General features: G+C 40.4%; 1 protein-coding gene across 2 annotated transcripts in view; it reads left to right on the top strand.

Moving 5' to 3' along the window:
* The window catches only part of LOC117547445 (arf-GAP with coiled-coil, ANK repeat and PH domain-containing protein 3-like), a 107,477-nt gene that overhangs the window by 79,271 nt on the left and 6,764 nt on the right, over positions 1-21,442 (top strand). Inside the window, exons 11-24 of one of the 2 annotated variants that reach the window (XM_034218200.1) lie at positions 2,576-2,688; positions 6,155-6,206; positions 6,642-6,742; positions 7,590-7,701; positions 8,406-8,614; positions 10,920-10,989; positions 11,823-11,917; positions 12,000-12,217; positions 13,159-13,248; positions 15,014-15,112; positions 15,846-16,060; positions 17,393-17,502; positions 18,730-18,840; positions 20,343-20,404. In XM_034218200.1, the coding sequence (XP_034074091.1) occupies positions 2,576-2,688; positions 6,155-6,206; positions 6,642-6,742; positions 7,590-7,701; positions 8,406-8,614; positions 10,920-10,989; positions 11,823-11,917; positions 12,000-12,217; positions 13,159-13,248; positions 15,014-15,112; positions 15,846-16,060; positions 17,393-17,502; positions 18,730-18,840; positions 20,343-20,404 (1,657 nt within the window). The remainder of the gene's footprint in view (positions 1-2,575; positions 2,689-6,154; positions 6,207-6,641; positions 6,743-7,589; positions 7,702-8,405; positions 8,615-10,919; positions 10,990-11,822; positions 11,918-11,999; positions 12,218-13,158; positions 13,249-15,013; positions 15,113-15,845; positions 16,061-17,392; positions 17,503-18,729; positions 18,841-20,342; positions 20,405-21,442) is intronic. The other variant, XM_034218201.1, reaches the window with a different exon arrangement.

Consider the following 21,442-nt stretch of genomic DNA (forward strand, 5'->3'; position numbering starts at 1 on the left):
TCTATATGTTTTTATTTTTGCTATATTTAACTTTTTATGCCGCCAGTGCCGTTTTTAAAACCATATTTATGTTGAAACAATGTGTTTCGTTGTATTGCTCGTCTAGTCTTTTCTAGCTTTAAATATCGTTTTTTTTACTTTCAGTTGTATTAAGCAATTTCTGACATGTGTCGTTTGTGTTGTCCTAGATTTGGTCTCTCTTTCTTTTATCATTGTTTACTCACTTTGACTTGAGTCTATGTTGTAGGCTACACATCTTGTTTCTCATTGTAAATGTGATTCCTGATGAAGAGCCATAACTAAAACTATATTTCTCTCATGTGTTTTGGAATACAGCGCTATTTTCTTCAACATGTTGACAACATGTGTATGATTACATCAAATCAAATCAAGTTTTATTTATATAGCACATTTATAAACGATTTTTGGTCGAGCCAAAGTGCTGTACATAAAATAAAAATAGCCTACAGTAGAGACACTTTACAGCAAATACAACGGCACAGATTGTTCAGAATATCAGTATGAGAAAAACGACACCCTCTGTCCTTAGACCCTCACATCGTACAAGGAAAAACTTCCAGAGCAAAACCCACAGTTTAAGGGGAAAAAATGGGAGAAACCTCAGGAGAGCAACAGAGGAGGGATCCCTCTCCCAGGACGGACAGACGTGCAATAGATGCCACGTGTAAATCCAAGAGATAATACTTTTTACAGCATATAGACCGAATGTTAGGAAATGCATGTGTCTGTAATAAGAAGATGAATCCACGAGGATGTCAACAATCCTGAGGAAGCCATCAGGGAAGCAGCAAGATGAGACCCAAGGCAGGACCGCAGAGACAGGTTCAGCCACGACCCGAAGTCCACGACTTAATCCAGAACTCAGGATAGAGGATCCAGGACACAGGACTACAGCAAGAGGATCAGCCTCGACTCCGGATCCCGGCGTAGATATAGATACAAAACAAGAAAAAAGATTTGGCTGGGTTAATCGGAACAAGAGAATACACAGACACAGACAGAGAGGGAAAAGGTCATTGGATAAAAGTTATTCTTGATAACCCTCTAGAAAGATCTCATGGACTTCCCCACTCAATCTATCAAGACCCGAGCAGTTCTATTAGATATAGGATAAGAAACAGAGAGAGGGAGCACAACAACCTATCTCTTCGTCAGATGCACTCCCCCGCTTATCTAAGCGACTCTGTACCCCGTTACCCTCTACAAGGCCATAGACCAGCAGAGGGGTAATGGGGGGTGGGTAAGGGTAAGGGTTTTTAAGAATAAACCGCAAGGGTCTAAAGGGAAAAAAGATTAAATATAAGGTACTATATTTTAAGTAATCCTATCTACTATTCCTATATTCAAAGAATGTATAAACTATTTTAAAAATACTTTATGAAATCCTATGTTATGTTATAAATATTAAAATAAAGAACTAAATAAATGAATAAATAGATAATTAAACAAAGCCAAAGAGAAAAAGTGAGTTTTAAGTGTTGATTTAAAACCCCCCAGGGTCTGGGCCGACCTCACATGGAGGGGCAAAGTATTCCAGAGCCTAGGGCCAGCCGCTGCGAAAGCTCGATGCCCTCGGGTTTTAAGCCTGGTCTTAGGCACTATCAACAGCAGCTGATCAGCCGACCTTAAGGCTCGGCCTGGGGTGTAGCGATGGAGGAGTTCGGCTATATAGGCAGGAGCCAGCCCATTTAGGGCAAATAAAAGGAGTTTAAAATCTATTCTGAACCGAACTGGAAGCCAGTGCAATGAAGCCAGAATTGGGGTGAGAGAGCAACCAGCTAATCTATCATTTAAACACCAAATAAGTAGTGGATGGTGTACACACACCCTGTTATGACTCACATATACTCTGGTACTTTTTTATATTTGATGTCTGGTAAATCACTCCATTTTTAGCGTGCAGCCTAAATTGACCCCATTTGAAAAACACCATCTGGTCGTCTCTCATGTCTGCGTCATAGACTGTATATGGTCTGCGTGCATGTGATGTTTAAATCAGATTATGGATAAGTGAATGTTCTGTTCCTCCTGTATATTATATTACCTCTTAAATATAGCTTGTTAGCATTCTCAGGACATGCTGTGTCATACTCCTACATGAAAACACTGATGTTTTGAGCTAAGCTTTAAATACCTGTGTCACTCTCTGCTGGCTAGCTTTAAAGTGCTACATGTCATGGTATATAAGTCATGAAAAGGTTGGAGGCTAATTCTCATGAATCATATGTTGTTTATGTAATGATTTACGTCACATTCACATCTGTTGAGTTACGAAATGCCCCAGTGTGCCAGGCAGGAACATGGCATGCATCTCCAACGCATACATGGACTAAAACAGTGCCGTACAGTGTATGCTGAGTCGGTCGGTTAATGGACTGTATGTACAGTACATTGCACATCCAATGCTGCTGGTATTCCAGGAACAGCACACAGCTCTTCTCTGCAGCTCTCTTTCCTGTTGGACGATGTAAAGGCTCAACCTGCCTTCAATCATCTGCTGTTTTAGATCTGTTGTGTGTTGGAGTCTTATGTGTCTCTTCTTCTTCTCTTGCAGGACTTCTCCTATGACGACTCTAAGGTGGAGTTCAACGTGGACGCCCCCAACGGTGTGGTGATGGAGGGCTACCTGTTCAAGAGGGCCAGCAACGCCTTTAAGACCTGGAACAGGTAACTAATGGCGCATTTCCACTGCAGCGGGTAGCCCCGTTTAAGCGTCCTCAAGCGGCCGAGCCAGTTTTTGGTGGCCTTTCCATATAGCGTAGTACCGGCTAGCGGGTACTTTTTCCGGCCCCATAAAATCGTGGTTCTATCAGGCCAGGGCTGAACTAGTGACGTCAACACTCTCGACTGCTGATTGGTCAGAGAGAATCGTCACAAGATCGCGCGCGAGATCATCCCTAGCGTCGCATATATATCTAGAAGCAAGCTTGCTGCATTTTTATACACAGCATTTTGTAAACGGAGGAGCTAAAAAAATGGCAACGTCAAAGAAAAGCACACCGTGGTCGACCGAGGAGGTGACGACGTTCCTACATCTCATTGGGGATGATAAAATCCAGCTGCCCCCCCACTGTAGAGCCTTGCCCCCCCAGCTGCCCCCCTAACTTTTGTTTCCCTAAAACTGTACTAAAACAAACCTACACTATTTCCACAAGCTTCTCAAGCAACAAAACAAGCATTACATTAGTTAAAAGTGAATCATTTTAAATATAATTTTAGGCCCGTTAAAAACGCAGCTACGGCCCTGCATTAAACTGCGGAGCGGCGTTCACACAGACCGCGGCTCACAGAGCTGCAGAGAGGGATCAAGCTGTCCCAGCACCTATGGATCAGCTTCCCCTGGGAGCATTTCCGTTTCCACTAGTTTTGTTTTTACTAAGGACGAGAGCTTGAAACTAAATATTAATAAAACGCTGCCGTTTGAATCGATAGCGTTTAACAGACGGGCGCTGTTTGGGGCGTTACGTTACAAAATACTACGTAGACAGCGTTAGCTGGGAGATCGATCACTTTGCTAAACTACGCGGTAGCCTACTATTAAATCCACGTAAACTACACATCACAGCCATGAGGCCAGATCAATGAAACCAGGATACATCCTTTACTGTAAAAACTGGATCCAAACACAGCTGCCTGTGTGCGCTTGATCAATACTTTCTGATGTTATATGATATGCTACATATTAGCTAGGCTACATGGCCCTAACGCGTAAAGTTATACAAGCATTTGTACCAGTGCTTTTCACAAGTAGACTCTTGCAGGCCAGAGTATAGGAGTGATTCAACAACAACACAAAGACATATGAGAAGTGATCAGGACGAACAGAAAGAGGAAAAGGAAAAGAGAGCTGAAGAGACCAGGAGGGTCAGAGCAGGAGGAAGAGGAGGAGATGAAGAGACCAGGAGGGTCAGAGCAGGAGGAGGAGATGAAGAAATATATTTGAGGAATAAAGATGAAGTGTCAGAAAGAGGGCCAGAGGCAGGGATCAGGAGGCAGATGAAACTCCAGCTGGACCACATGGTATGTTCTTATTCTCCTTACATGTTCCATCACAGCAGCACAATCTAGCAGCTCTTAGTATTGACAATTATTGATTGAAATGTGTTGCTGCACAGGTCACCTGTAGCTCTCTGAAGAGATGGGTGATGTCATTTGTGTACTTAATTATAACTAAGTACTTACAGTATGCATAATTCTGAGTATTCTCTGAATCAGGTGCCTTTTGAGGTCTTTATATCTTTGAAAAATGAAACCAAAATGTTTGGTCAGAAAATCTGGTAGTGGACTACTTACATTTTCCCACCTCAGGCACAAAATATAAATAATTACTAGGAATTTCCTTGAAAAAATGTAACAGGGTTGAAGTTTTTGACAAAAAGTAGGCATGAGACCTTGTTTATCTATGGCACCACATGGAAGTCAAGGACATTACAAAATTGTAATATTTTGCAAAACTATTGTTTATTTTTGTAATAAACAATTATTTACTATTATTAATTCATACAACAGAGTTGAAATGTTGAGCTTGTCAATCTTAATCTGAAAATACAAAAACTGAAATATAGGTAAGAGAAGAAACTGACACTTTTGTGATGTAATTCCCTCAATGCAGATCACACACGGACTGATCCATTATTTTAATAGGAGGGTAAATGATTGGCGTGACGGGGTTGAAACAAACTGAGGGACAATATTACAATTTCATAGATAATTCAAGTATTTTTTCAGAATTGATTTTTGATCAGTTAAAGTTGACAAGCATGTGATTTATATTAGCAGCAACATGTTGGGATAATTGGCCATTTTGATTTGTTTAATATTAAAGTCATATGTAATAATGCTTAGTGAGGACATGCAAATATGTCTGTCTAAGACAACCAATTTTTTTTAAAACAAAATATATATTTAATTTTACATTGTAATGCAAAACAACCTGTTCCATTAATTCATTGCTTTAAAATACATTTTGTAGTTTCCTTTCATTTAAAATGGTTGAGGTAAGCTTGGGGGACTCAAAGGGCACCCGATTGTTTGTCTGAACACCTTGTTTCTCTTGTGCATTAAGAACACTTGTGTTAGGGCATGAATTAACAATAAATAGGTTATATACAGTATAAAATACCACGTACTGTCCGCCCTCCTATGCCACCCTGGCATGACCTCTTGCCTCCCCTTTGCCCCCCCATGTAAAATGTTCTAGAACCGCCACCTCGGACGGCCAGCGAGGCAGCCCGAGGCCTGAGCGAGGACGCTTAGGGACGCTTAAACGGGGCTACCCCGCTGCAGTGGAAATGTGCCATAAGAGGGCACACATCTGTATTTACTGTAGAGTATCACATTAGTATACACAGTGAATTGATGATGAAACATTTCACATCAGAGGAGCTGCAACCAGCAAGTGTTTGGCATTCATGGCTTTAAAGTGTGCAATTCTTTTTCTTTAAATACTGCTTTTTAGGGGTTTTCCCTTTCCTGTTATATATGTTCTTGTGCATGTAAATGGTCTGCAAAGGCTACAATCCTTCTCTCACACACTCCCCTCCCCCTGCCTGAAACGCCTCCATTGGACTCCTTTGTTTACTTCCTGAACATCACGATGTAACCCTTGCGCTTTTATTGGCTAGCGCTCCAACACATTGTACGTGATAGGCTAAGGGGCGGGACATCTCTATGCGGTAGACCAATCATAACAGAGATGGTCAGCTAACCAATCAGAGCAGACTGGGCTCTGGTTTCAGACAGAGGGTGAAAAGAGGTGCTGCAGCACAGGCAGTATGAGAAAAGTTGAGATATTTTTGAACATTAAAGCATGGAAGCAATAGAGATATAAACCTGAAATGTGCATAATAGTGGCCCATTAAAAATAAAATGTAAATACAGTGAGGTAGTGTGAGTACAATATGTTAAAATATAGTATTAAATGCTATGTAATATAATATTTACAAGAATGTACTTCTATCTCCTCATGGTGTTTCAGCATGATTCTGTCACTATGAGGCAGATTGTGTGTGACGTGAAGCCATGTGAGGAATTCCTCTCACATGGACACAATGTTTTTCCCCTTTGCACGCTGACCCTTAAAGATTGGAAGCGTATCCTTTTTATAATAAGTTATTTATCCCTCTCTCTGCAGGCGGTGGTTCTCCATACAGAACAGTCAGCTGGTCTATCAGAAGAAGCTCAAGGTGAGTCCGTATATCTGGCAGCTATCAGCTTTCCCCGGGGTAAAGTGGGCTCTAAGAGGTTAAGTGCAACTTTAATGGAGGGGGGGGGGATGTTTTTTAGCATTATGGTGATCTTTAGAGAAATCCATAATCTCAGTCAAGAGATATCTCAGTGTGGCTTTCAGGTCAGTCTTCTCTACTTGACATCAGTGTGTGTGAATATGTAATGGCCACGTACACTAACTGCCAGGAAACATATATATATCATGAAGTAGGAACAGCTGCCTTATGTTTGTGTTGTGTTTAGGCGGCCGTATTGGTAAGCAGTTATTCTACGTTCTATTCTATATTCTAAAACTAGCAAGCCACATGAATGTCTTGGATGGATTTGAACCTGCGCCCAGCGCTACCAAACGACCAAGTGAGTGACACGGCGGCCCCTTTTTGTGTTTGCAGGACTCTCTCACCGTGGTGGTGGAGGACCTCCGGCTGTGCTCCGTTAAACCGTGCGAGGACATCGAGAGGAGGTTCTGCTTCGAGGTCGTCTCCCCCTCCAAGTAAGGCTTCAGTATTGGATGGATTAACATGCAATAGACTCTTATGGCACTACTTCTTCTCTATTTGATTGTATTTACTTGCACTATTTTATCTACTTATTGTGTTGCACTGTTGGAGGGACCTAGGATTTTCATCGACATAACTACACTGTAGCTACTGTATGTTCGAATGACAGTAAAAGCCTTGAATGCAATCTGATACACACATTCATGCTCCTCAGAGGGTGAATTGTAATATCTACCCTTTTATGTAGTGCCTTATCAGCCCAGTTATACATTGTATATGTTATTGTGCCCAAGTTAATCTTTGCATCTTCTCTTGTTCAGTTATTGTCATTTTTGTTTATTCCATGAACATTGCAAGGCTCTTTTCGAGGAAGTTTAAAAAGATATGTGGCCTTTCTTCACCTATGCAAAGAACATGTACTTTCAGTATTATCATTCCGATCTGAAGGGTGAGGTTTTTAGGTTTTCTGTAAGACCTGAAACATGACCACTGTCACCCACAACCTTTTTGTTATTACTGTCAATTTGTTTATTAAAATATTCAATAAACGGAACAATTATTAATCGTTAAAGTAATTTGGCCATTTGAAAATATGGATGTGTGTGGTATCTATTTCCTATTTCTGTTTGATGTCATATCAAACTAAAGATCTTTCGGTCCAAACCCTGGGGCTAAAAACTGGATGGACCCTTTTCACTATTTTATTCTATCGACCAAACTTCTATAAACTAACAATAATGAACATAATTGTTTGTGTCAGCCCTATTAAGCATGTCACATTATGCAGATGTGTACGGACGGAAAATGATGATTATGGTAATTCTTCTGTGTGTTTTGCAGGAGCTGCATGCTTCAGGCAGAGTCTGAGAAGTTGAGACAGTCGTGGATTCAGGCGGTTCAGGCCAGCATCGCCTCGGCCTACAGAGAGAGCCCAGACTCTTACTACATAGAGGTGAGCCTCAGATATACATCTAGGTTCATTTCCTTTAAAAAAAAAAATCATTTAGTGATATAGGAGTTACAAGACAAGTGCATACAAGTGCAGTGTCACAGATACACAGAAGACGGTAAGGTGAATTTACAAGTAAAGACAAATAACAAGTGTTATACATGGAGACAAAGAAGAAAACAAAAACAGTCTTTGTGTGTGCGTTTAAGGGATTAGACAAAAAGAGGAATAAATGACAAAATTATAATTGCAATTATGTGAGTAACAATATAATAGTCATGTATCCTGGGGGGGGGGGCATGTAAATAGTAGCAGGACCTTAAAGACCTTAAAGGAGTATTTAGTTAATTTCTGCATTTTAAGCATGTGGTCTAGATTGACCCTTTTTGGAATACAAGGTCCAATCGTTTCTCAGAGATGCATGCATGTGATGTTTAAATGAAATTATAAATAAGTACCGTACAGTAGGGTGTCTACTACCAGCAGATGGTTAGCTTAGTAATCTATCAGTATGTCTGAAGCTCACTAATTGACCTGTTTAAAATACTTTTATACCTTGACTAACAATTGACTGTATACCTTTTTAACCAGTTCAAAATATGTGTCAAAATGTATTTGTAATACATGTCTTTGATAGTGTGGTATTGCTGATAACCTGAGCGTATTCTGTGATCCTAATGACTGTCTTTTCTTTGTTTTTTGTCTAGCACCTGGACAGAACGGCCTCTCCGTCCACCAGCAGCATCGATTCGGCCAGCGAGCCTCGGGAGCGCAGCGTCCGCGGAGAGAGCATCCTGCAGAGGATCCAGCTGCTGCCCGGCAACGAGCAGTGCTGCGACTGCGGCCAGGCGGACCCCCGCTGGGCCTCCATCAACCTGGGCATCCTGCTGTGCATCGAGTGCTCCGGCATCCACAGGTAGAGAAGAGTTTTCAGGCTAATCTAAAATGACTTATTGGCTAAAGTACTGCCAGTCTGTTTAAAAATGTCTCTTTTTTTTAATTTCGAGTTTTCTTATGTTTTTGTTTTGATGTTATTATCCGTTTGAGTATTTCTTAAATGCTGTTTTTGAAGTAATCCACAACAATGTCCTGAAAGGTGCTTCCAAATAAAAATAAGAAGTATTATTATCACTGCACCTTAGTACACTTTTTTAGGTTCCTATAGTATATCTCACTTGAGTATTAACTTGTTCTGCTCCTACATCTACTAACTTAAAACTGATTGCTAAATTTACTTTGTAGATAAAACATTTCCTGAAATTAATAATTTTCTGTAAATTAGTTATTTAAGTCCTAAGAGTCTTAATTTTCCAGTTGTGGTGAGATAATATCAACGTGTTTTAGTCTAAATCAAGCATTTCATTTTTTTTATTGGCAACAAAAAGACAATTACAAAAAGGTGTCTTCTAGTCGTCAAACATGCATCACTTTGCACAGAAAAGGTTCCATAAAGCGTAAAAATATAAATGATAAAATATCTGAACACTCTTCTGCCGCTGCCAGTGTTGCTGTGAGGGCGATGGCACTGAAAACAGGAAGTGATGCCAACTGTCTGTTACTTTGACCCTAAATTGTGCCGTGAAAGACACTTAGAACTTCCTGCCAAAAACACACACACACACACACACACACACACACACACACACACACACACACATACCATGTATACATCACTTCAGGGGACCTTACATTGACTTACATGCATTTCCTGGAGACTTAACCTAACCTTAACCATAACCAACACATGCCTAACCCTAAACCTAACCAAGTCTTCACCCTAAAATTAATGATTCCCCTTATGGGGACCTCTATTTTGTCCCCATAAGGGAGACGAGTCCCCACACGTGACTGTGTAGACAGATTTAGGTCCCCACCAGTATAGTAATGCTAGGCCACACACACACACACACACACACACACACACACACACACACACACACACACACACACACACACACACACACACACCATGTATACATCACTTCAGGGGACATTACATTGACTTACATGCATTTCCTGGAGCCTTATCATAATCTTAACCATAACCAACACATGCCTAACCCTAACCAAGTCTTCACCCTAAAATGAATGATGCCCCTCATGGGGACCTCCAATCTGTGTAAACAGATGTAGGTCCCCACAAGTATAGTAATGCTAGGCTACACACACACACACACACACACACACACACACACACACACACACACACACACACACACACACACACACACACACACACTGTTGAAGGGGTTACAGTTGTATACGTTGCTTATAGGATCAGGGAATAAGATTGAGAGTTTTTATTGAGGGAGGTAAAGTGAGAAGATAAAGACGAGTTTCAGTGAAAAAGAGCTAAATTATGATTTAATTGAGTAATTTCCTGTCAGACCCTCCGACAGATCTCATGTTCTGTTACGTCACACTCGTGGCTTGAATAGAAATCCCTCTGGAATTGTGTGTGCGTTATATTTTGAAATGATCACCGCTGATGTAATCCCACCTGTTGAATATTCATGTTCGTCTCTCAGTGAGATCAGACGTTACAATGCAGAGGGAGAAACACAGTGTCAGTCTTTTTGTTTTTGTTCTGACTGTGCCACTGTTGCCTGGATACCAAACAGCTTCATGTGTGGAACTCTGTGATCTGCATGACATTAGCTTCTCTCATTTCCCTCCGGATAAAACTCATCTGATGTTAGATCCCGCAGCTATTCAGAGACCGTCAACAAAGTGTATGATTCATCTGTAGGAACAATTATAATAAAAAACGTTAATTAGAATCTATATGCGGTTTACAAAGTAGTTTTATACACAGAAGGAGTTTACTTGTATGTATTGGTGCATAATGTCAGTGAATTGCATCTAAAACTAAAAGCATGTATTACTTTTTCTATGTTTTATTGTTTTGTCTTAAATGTTTTGGTGTTTTCTAATCTTTGCGGATGGTAGGGTTATACACACATTGAAAACTAAAATGATAAATGTTAAGTATAATATAAAAGTGTGTTTAATATATATGTTTAATTTTCCATGCTACTTTTTCCTATTTTTATTAAAATGTTCTGATAATCTATATTTATATTCTCTTGTTTTCCTGTGTTAGGCAACCTCTTCCCTTAAGTCACAAAATAGTTAAATTACTGCACTTTCTCCTCTAAATTCTTTGACTACTGAACATAATTACTTAGTTTTTTTAAACATAAACACTTTTGTTGTTGCAGGAGTCTGGGAGTTCACTGTTCGAAGGTTCGCTCTCTCACACTGGACTCATGGGAACCAGAATTATTAAAGGTACAGTTTGTCTTAGCAGTGTCGTGCAATCATTAGGTAGTTGTTGTTCTTAACTATTACCAAACTCCTTAATGAATAGTCAAACATTTTGGGGGAAATTATTATTTGATTTTGAAGTCACAGCAAGGAGCCTAGCTTAGTTTAGCTTGTCTTAGCTTAAAGGTGGGGTAGGTAATTCACTTCAGAAACACTTTGTTATATTCCATGGAATGCTCTTAACATCCGATAGCAATGAATATATTAAATGCTTTGACAATAAATACATTAAAAAAAGCCGTAGCGCTGTAAAAAGCACGACCAATCATCTGAGCCGGCCCGGCTAAAGTAACTGGATGGCCTACCTGCCTGTCAGGCTTCCATCTGTGCACAAACTTATCTCGTGCCCTCATTGGTCATGTGCGCGTTCGTGTGTGTTGGAGGAGGGGCTCTGTAAGGAAGTGGCAGATATGTTCCGGTTGTGTATTTTCAAATTCTAGCGCACTCGAGCTGGTTTCTCCATTCTTACCTCCCCTACCTTTAATACACTAAGACACTAAGACAGTTTAGCCTAGCATAAAAGCCATTTAAAAGGTTGAAACAGCTAGCCTGGGTTCATAAAGGTTAAAAACAACCACACCAATGAAACAAAGGGGATATAATGCGTTCATATGCCAATATGCATGCTAAACTAAGCTAAACATCTTGTAGCTGTAGCTCTAGTTGTAGAGATTATCAATCAATCTTCTCGTTTTACTCAGGAAAGCAAATAAACTAATTTCCTAAAATGTCGAACTGCTCTAAACAATCAGTCTTAATAAGGACACCATTAATGTCTCTTTGTCTTTGGTTTGTAGTTAATGTGTGAGCTTGGGAACAGTGTCATCAACCACATCTACGAAGGCTCATACCAAGAACAAGGTCTAAAGAAACCATTACCGTCCAGTTCAAGGTAGGAATTCCTAAAATAAAGCTTAATCAAATGTATTCTGCTTTTTTAGTGAGCTATAATGTTGGTGTTTGGTCCGTTGCAGGCAGGAGAAGGAGGCTTGGATCAAATCAAAGTACGTGGAGAGGAAATTCCTGAAGAAGCTGTGCTCCACAGAGATCCTCATCAACGGAGAGAGGAAGTCGGAGCGGCGGTGGAGCGTGAAGAAGTGTCGGAGGCACAACAGCGCCACCACGGTTCCTAAAACACGGCGGAGATATCGACACGACATAGGAAGCATCTCCCCGTCCACCCTCTCCTCAGGTACTTCAGAGGGTCTCTGTCTCTGGAGCATCACTGGATGGTCAAAAAAAAGTTCACGCTGAAACATGGCAACCAGTGGAATAAGGGTTTTGCAAAAATACCCCATGTGGTGATAGAGACAGGTTCATGATAGTCAAAGGTCAATCTCAAAATATGTTTGTACACACAGAAAGATCGAAGGTCTAACAAAAACTCACACATTAAAATGCGAGAACACTCAATAATGTAGTGTTTTAAAACAACAGGAAGTGAGTTGTTTATTTATTTATTTATTCCACACATGGCAGTTATTTAAAAACAAAACATGTACACTCATACTGGTTGCTATTTTTTTATAGCGCATGGTGGAAAGGCGCAGGGAGAAGAACTTTTTATTTTACCTGCCTCTTAAATAAAGGAAATAACCTTTAAAAAAAAAGTGAAATAAAAGCAATATTCTTTCAGTCACAGTTGCTTACAAATACTGAAACATAAAACCAAACACAATCAGAAGTCGACTTCATACTGTCTAATTACGCTTTCTTTATACATTTTCTTAAACTTAAAAAAGGTCTTACAGCCCTTTAAATCCTTCGGCAAAGAATTCCACTTCTTTACGCCGTTATTGTAGCTCCGTCCGCTGATTAGCCGATTCATCAACACGGTCAGTTGGATTTGCAGCGGCTGCTGTGTCACACGGTTTATGAAGACAATTACTTACTTCAACCCTCGGCAGCTAATTGCCTCAATTTGCATCAAGAACACACTCCTTCTCTGAGTCATCATTTGGTCAAACACAAAGACATGAATGTGTTAAAAACAGTAGCAGCTAAAAGCTATTTTGCATAATGGTGCCAGTTCTCGCTAAATGGTGACATCCAGAAGCTTTAAAAATGTGGCTCCAGCTGTTTGAAGTTTGTCTGATACATTTTCTTCTTACAAGTTGCCTGTTTGTCTTTCAGCCGCTGCTAAGTTCAGAAGAGAATCTCTGTTTTGTCCCGATGAGCTCGACTCTCTCTTCTCATACTTTGACACGGGATCTGGGCCTCGAAGTAAGCGAGTCACTATGCAATCTCTCTACCATTCACAGGAGCATCCAGAAACTGTATTCATTTAAAGGTCCCCTATTATACTGTTTTTCATTACTTTATTATAGCTCTCAGATATATACAGGACATGTCTCTGAAGTGTTCTTCAATGCTGATTCTCTGTCTGTTACTTTAGATCAGGGGTGTCAAACTCAAGGCCCGGGGACCAAATCCGGCCCGCCACTTCATTTTATGTGGCCCACAAGAGCTTGCAAAGAATATAATACGTTTATTATAAGGTTACGTGGCGCTTTACATGAGCACGTTGCCCATAAACTACATGTCCCACAATGCATCTTATTTTGTGAGATGCGCACTGAAGAGACTTGCAATTATTTTCCCTAGACTTCTGCTTTCAGACGTAGTTCATTATGAAGTTATTACCCTATCCGATAATAATCCAATGCAGAGGAAATATTGTAAAATAATACATTCTTTTATATATATTTATCTATGTATATTTATATAATCTTAAAGTTTATTACCACCGGCCCTTTGAGTGCAACCATAATTCTAATGTGGCCCGCGATGAAATTGAGTTTGACACCCCTGCTTCAGATGAAACTAAGGAGCCACTCCCCTCTGCAAGATATTTGGTTGGAACACAATGGTGCTCTAGGAGGAGATTCATGTGATAAGGTGTGTGTGTGTGGGGGGGGGTTACCTTGGTTGGTGATTGGCTAATGGTTACACAAGCCAAAAAAACATTATGACATCATAAAGTGGCCAAAATCTGATCAGCTCATTTTCAGACAGGTTTCTATAGAAATGGATCAAAAAGAGAGAGAATCTTTGTTCCTGAAACTTTCAGAGTCTCTTTCCACAGAGGGGACACATGTTGATGAAGAAGAGACATGAAGAAGAGGGGACACATGTTGATGAAGAAGAGACATGAAGAAGAGGGGACACATGTTGATGTAGAAGAGACATGAAGAAGAGGGGACACATGTTGATGTAGAAGAGACATGAAGAAGAGGGGACACGTGTTGATGTAGAAGAGACATGAAGAAGAGGGGACACATGTTGATGTAGAAGAGACATGAAGAAGAGGGGACACATGTTGATGTAGAAGAGACATGAAGAAGAGGGGACACATGTTGATGTAGAAGAGACATGAAGAAGAGAGGACACATGTTGATGTAGAAGAGACATGAAGAAGAGGGGACACATGTTGATGTAGAAGAAACATGAAGAAGAGGGGACACATGTTGATGTAGAAGAGACATGAAGAAGAGAGGACACATGTTGATGAAGAAGAGACATGAGGAAGAGGGGACACATGTTGATGTAGAAGAGACATGAAGAAGAGGGGACACATGTTGATGTAGAAGAGACATGAAGAAGAGGGGACACATGTTGATGTAGAAGAGACATGAAGAAGAGGGGACACATGTTGATGTAGAAGAGACATGAAGAAGAGGGACACATGTTGATGTAGAAGAGACATGAAGAAGAGGGGACACATGTTGATGTAGAAGAGACATGAAGAAGAGGGGACACATGTTGATGTAGAAGAGACATAAAGAAGAGGGGACACATGTTGATGTAGAAGAGACATGAAGAAGAGGGGACACATGTTGATGTAGAAGAGACATGAAGAAGAGGGGACACATGTTGATGTAGAAGAGACATGAAGAAGTGGAATTTGCATAATAGGTGACCTTTAAACTGTATTGATGAGTGAGAAAGAGACAGAGTAAGTAATGTGTCCGTGTTGTGGCGCCTCCTGGTCCCGCAGGCCTCAGCAGTGACAGCGGTTTGGGAGGAAGCACCGACGGCAGCTCGGACATCCTGGTGTTCGGATCGGTGGTGGGCAGCGTCACCGAGGGTGAGTCCACGGAGAGGAATCACTTTCTGATGTCTATAAAGGGTTTTGAATCAACTTCTGTTTTTTGATTTTCCTTCAACTGATGTGGCAGAGCAGAAACACTTATTGTAAGATCTGTGCTCTTTCTCAAAGGAATATTGTTTCTGTTTTACCTGGAATAGCTTTTTGGAATAATCATTTAACTGTTTCTGCAGGAAAAAAGTTTCGACTAAAAGAAGTATCATTTAAAGTCATTCATAAATGCTGCCCGGTTAGGTCTTTTTTTGTTAAATTTAAAAAATATATATTTACACTGCTTCTTGTTATTCCAGTAAAACCATCTTTTATGAAAACATACCTGAAAACTACAGGACATTTTGAATAATATTATCTAATTTTGAACTTCAAAAAGATAATAGTTTTAAAAATATATATTTTTATGTTAAACACAATATTTATTAGTGAAGGTATTTTTCATTTTTGCATAGTTTTACCTTCATTAATGTAAATCTGATTAAGTAAGACCTCCCTAATTATAAGTATAATATTAATATGACTTAGTTTGACTATATTTAAAGTTTATCCTGTCATTTACTTTCATATTATATCTAGTTTCCTGTTCCTCTGGTTAATTCTAAATATTTCTGTTTATTTTTTATAATTGTAAGAAATCTTGATAAAGGGAGAGGTATCAGATGGTATTTTGGATATTAGAATAGGAAATAAGTACACACTCCCCTCCCTCTCTCCTCAGAGTGCGAGGTGTCGGAGGACTCGAGCGGGGAGGCGGAGCCTGAGACGTCGGACCCCGAGGACCTTAGGGAGCTGCCCCCCGGGGCACTGCTCTGCAAAGCCTCCAAAGCCCGAAACCTGCCCATCATGGCTGAAGCGCTCGCTCACGGGGCCGACGTCAACCTGGTGAACGATGAAGACGAAGGGAAGACGCCCCTCATCCAGGCCGTCATCGGGGTGAGTCAGATGAGCGGATAGAATAGAATAGAATAGAATTCCTTTATTGTCATCGCACCAGGTACAACGAAATTTAAAAAAGTAATCCTCGCAGTGCATTTCCACATAAAACGAATAAATATATCTATATAAACATATACACACATAAACATATGCTCACACATCCATACCAACATGGATATTAGTCACACAGGAATATATACTGTATATATGTGATATATAGTAAACGTTCAGTGACAGAATAAGAATCTTAAAGCTCTTACACACATGAAGGTCAGTCATGAGCGGTTCTCAACCTGCTACAAGTTGGTTGGCTTTGACCAGTTGGATATGGTGAAATGCAATGTATATTTTGTAGTCTAAAGTAAGGTTGCATTGTGGGAAATGTAGGATGCATACTTTTTTTAGCTTGACCTTTAATAGAGAATGACAGTCAGGATATCTCAAACTCTATTGGCCATTATTTTTTTTAATCTGTATTAAAATATGAAATTGTTTCTGAATGCTCCTTTAAAGGACCAGTTTATAGGATTATGGTGAAATGGAAATGTATATAGTTCTTCTGTTGGTCATTCTGGGGCCGTTTCTCAATGTCGAGTAAACCTGCTGCAGAGCCACTATTTCAAGTATACTACGTCATCGAGTGGCGCCGCATGCTGGGCATTTAACATGCATTTAAACAGTCCTTCGGCGCCACTCGATGACGTAGTATACTTGAAATAGTGGCTCTGCAGCAGCTCTACTCGACATTGAGAAACGGCCTGAGTGTAGAGAGTCGGTCAAAACGAATCCACATTGACCTCCAGATGTTAAACAAAGTAAGATAGGCAAAATCTAAAAAAGAGCTTTTGACAATACGGAAAATATTTCAAATGGAGGGCTATTCCGTTGTATGTCTAATAGATGCATTTAACTCATAATTATAACATAAATAATTAATTCTAGGTAATTTAAAGAAAGAAATAATCCAACAAATGACAACAAAATCATTATTGAACATTCAAACGTGAATATGATTGTGATGAGACTTGCACCTCACTTACAACTGTGCTAAAGTTATAAATACCCATATATCTTGGTACAATACAACATTGTAAATATTACTAAAACAAATATGAGACTCGTAAAAGTTGAATGAAGTTACTTTAAACAAAAAACATCATTCAATTATTAACTATTTAAAGTGAAATCTCCTTCAAAATGGTCAAAAATTGCTCCGGTGCGAGAAACTCCCATCAGCAGCTGTGTGTTGCATGTCTGTTTTTCTTCTACCCCCCAGATCAATACCTGGTTGTCAGCATGAAGCTAACGGCTGTTGTGATGTTATTTCAGGGTTCACTGATCGCCTGTGAGTTCCTGCTGCAGAACGCTGCTGACGTCAACCAGCGGGACGCGAGGGGGAGGGGCCCGCTGCACCACGCCACGTATCTGGGACACACGGGGTGAGTCAGGGGGCAACATGACCCACTTCAGAATAATATTGATCATGTTGCTTTATTGAATGCACAGTTAGGCATGTCCAGCATCATGCTCATAATCATTACCTTACCTACTATAGGACATAATAATATCTCTATCACTCTCACATCCTTTTAAAGCCTCTCTTTGTTTTATAAAGACTTTTTTTAGGATCCAACATTATATCAAGCTGCAAAATTCTAATAAAATAATAAACAAGCTTAGATCGTCTTTCTTTCTTTTACGTTGTGTAATGTAACTGTTAAAAACCTGTGTCTCGACAGTGTCTTCTACACAGGTTGCCCATATCTGTGTCTCTTAAATTGCTGGCGCGGTGGGAAATGTAGTCTTTTAAATCTTCAGACTGGCTTTTAACACTAGAATCGCCAATCGGGTCAATTTGACCCAGAGCTGTTTTTTATTGTATGTAACTTTTTTTCAATAAAATATTAAAGTCTCCCAGTCCGTGACTTTTCCTGAAAGTGTGTTATGTAGCACCCTATGTTGTTAAGAATTGTCAATATGAAGTCAAATTGAAGAAATCGCCAACAAAATTGTCATTTATACCTATTTCCGCGTGTAAACAAACATGACGTGTTGCTATAGCAACGCCTTTTATAGAGAGAGAGAGAGAGAGAGAGAGAGAGAGAGAGAGAGAGAGAGAGAGAGAGAGAGAGATAGAGGAGAGAGAGAGAGAGCGAGAGAGAGAGAGAGAGAGAGAGAGAGAGAGAGAGAGCGAGAGACTTGAAAATCAATGCATTCTAATACCGGGTCAATTTGACCCCGGTGGCGGTTTTAGGTATAAAAAGATCTCTGGCGGTTCTAGTGTTAATATGTGAATTATGTTGTGTTGCTGTTTTAATATTTGTATTCTATTATATCTCGTTTTATCACCACTGTAAAGCGTCTTTGAGCACCTGAAAAAGCGCTTGGCAATTAAATGTATTATTATTAAAGTCCCTTGAATACAGAGGTCACCACTAGATGACAATATTTGGCTTTTTCACTCAAATCTGAAAAAACTGTCTGCAACACATTACATCATTGACTTACTCTTAGCTAACTAACATAATATAAATAACATCTGCTATTCTCCTGAAGTTATATCTGCATTTTACATTACAATGTCACTTATTTATGTTTCTTAATGTCAATCGATCTGTCTGAATGTGTGTTTGCTGTAATGATCTCCGTTTCTCTGGTTTTTCCAGGCAGGTGTGTTTATTCCTGAAAAGAGGAGCGACACAGAACGATGAAGATGAAGATGGCCAGGACCCTTTGAGTATAGCTGTGCAACAAGCCAACGCGGATATAGTCACACTGTATGTTCATTTTTATACATTCAATCTTTCTTTTAACCCCTTCATCTTTGATGGGTTTAACAGCCCTTCCTTCTTATCCAAGACTTTTCTTCTACTACAAAAACGGCTTAAAGTGTCCATGGTTTGTTTTATAATAATTGCCATGTGTGGAATAAACAAATAGATCTTCAGGCTGTGTTTACAGTAGGGATGCACGTCCGATATTAGGAATTATGACGTCATCCCGATAAACCCGATACCAGTATTAATAGCCCCGATAATATACAATATATTTTTTGGGTAAGAAAAAAATACGGCGGTGTCGGGTGGATTGGGATGAGGGGCGCTTGTTTTTCACTCGGCTCCTCCCGTTTTGCCAGTACTGTGGTATTAGTGGTTTAGGAAGAGGGGAGTTTTTCACAAATCCAGCGCTCCCTAACTCATGCCTGGCTGTGACGTAAATGGTGTGCAGCCGTGAAGCCAGGACAGTAAACAAACATGTCGTCGGTGGTATGGGCGTTGGAGCTATGTGCAACTCAAGGCATACGCTCGAACCGGAGCTGCCTGGACGCTGCAATCATGTTGTGCACTATCCGTGCTGAGTGTGCTGTCTTTTCGTACAATGTCCCACTGTCTGGCTTCCTGCATAAAGTCAAGTGCTCGGCGCAGTTGTGGCGAAATGTCGCTCCTCTGTTTTCATTTAAACAGCTCCGTATATCCGTTAGCGCAGCTAGCTAGCACCAGATGCTAACAACAACAATGCACGTAAGGTCTCTCTCTCGCTCGCTCGGGCCACACATACACACACCCTCCCGGTCCTCCAGATGGCCAGTCGGTGTCTGCCGGTGCCTGCCAGTGAGCGTGGAAGTGTGGTCTGCCACAAGCGGGCGGCAGGAGCGGGGCTGTCAGCATCAGCTTGTAGATGGTATTTTAAACTCGATGCGCTCTGAAACTACGGGGCGGCCGAGGAAAAAAAATACACATGCGTTAATCGCGTTAAAATAATTAGTGGCGTAATTTTTTTTTTATAATCGGTATCGGTCTTGAGAAGCAGGAAGTTATCGGTATCGGTATCGGTTTAAAAAAACCAATATCGTGCATCCCTAGTTTACAGTGAAATATTAGAACAATTTAAACACGCGTTAAGATGCAGATAACTTTTCGGAGAAGTGTGGCACAAACTTTATTCAAAAATGCGTCCAAATATTAAATGTTTCTTTATTTTCCCCTCAAAAACGTAAATTTAACAAACCTTTCAATTACACACCATTTTATAAGAATTTATATAAAACCACTTTTTATTGCTTTACACTCCAGCTATGATGGATTTTAACACACTTTCTTTCTTAACGTCAGGCTGTGTTTTCAGTGAAATATTGGAAACATGTATACCCAGTTGAGATAGCCCGTAGGAGCAGTGCTGTTGTTTGTGTTTCTTTCTTTATATGTAACTCAAAAAAGGTGTACAAAGCAGACACTCTCCAGCTTTGATAGTTTTAACACCCTTTCCTCTGTATCTCCAGGCTGCGTCTGGCCCGGATGAACGAGGAGATGCGGGAGTCGGAGGGACCCTTTGGACAGCCAGGTCATTACCCAATCAGCAGCCCCACTGAGCAGCAGTATAAGAAGTGCATTCAGGAGTTTATCTGTCTCACTATAGCCGAGTGCTAGGATCAGAACTCGGGTTCAAACTACAGTAAAAGCAGTGCAGGGGGTGCCAGAACACACACAAACACACGCAGGTGTTTCCTCTCCACATCAGAACCATACACTACTGACTTTAAACAGTCAGATTATCACTTAGGATCACCCACTAACTCAGTGTTAACCTGCTCTAGTGGTGTCAGATTTCATTCAGCTGCCAACATGAACACAGCATTAACACAACATGGTGGAGAAATCACTGCCAAGGAAGGGTCCGAGACGTCCAGCAGCACGACTGTCAACAAACCACAGATAGAGTCATATTTGAGTGTTTCAATGCTTCAGTGTGCTCTGAACCAAAGACCTGCCACGGTTTGCTTTTACAAACAAGTCTACGTTTATTTCAGATATTTCAGACGCTTTTGTTCTGACTAAAATGCAATCAAAAGGGACGACTTCTGACGCGTCAATCAGCACTAAAATCCTGCTTAAATCGTCAGTCCAGTTCTTATGTAAAACGTTGAAAAGATATACAACTTTCCAGTCAAAGTTAACTACACAAGAAACATCCAATCACAGAGCTTAAACTCAGATTAGCTTTTTATTTTTGGAATCCCTTTTAGATGATTTCAGCCGCTATGGACCCATCATTTGTTTCCATTTAAAACGATGAAGCATTTCAAATTCTCTATCGCTCTCTTTTGTCTCTTTAGCCCGGTATTGGTGGCTGAGGCTCATGGGTAATGTAGTATGAAGAGCTGTTTGCTTGACAGGAAGGATGGACACAAGATCATTTCTCAAAAACGAAACGGAGATAATTATAACTGGTGGTCGTGGCTTAATCCTTTAGGGCAGTGCTTCTCAAAGTGTGGTCCGCGGACCACTGGTGGTCCGTGAGCGCCCCCTAGTGGTCCGTGAGTATATTGGTAACATTTCACATTTGAAATAAATAAATACATTTCAGTTGTCCGCACTCTCG

The sequence above is a fragment of the Gymnodraco acuticeps genome, unplaced genomic scaffold (genome assembly GCF_902827175.1).
Source record: "Gymnodraco acuticeps unplaced genomic scaffold, fGymAcu1.1, whole genome shotgun sequence".
In the NCBI taxonomy this organism is placed as follows: domain Eukaryota; kingdom Metazoa; phylum Chordata; class Actinopteri; order Perciformes; family Bathydraconidae; genus Gymnodraco; species Gymnodraco acuticeps.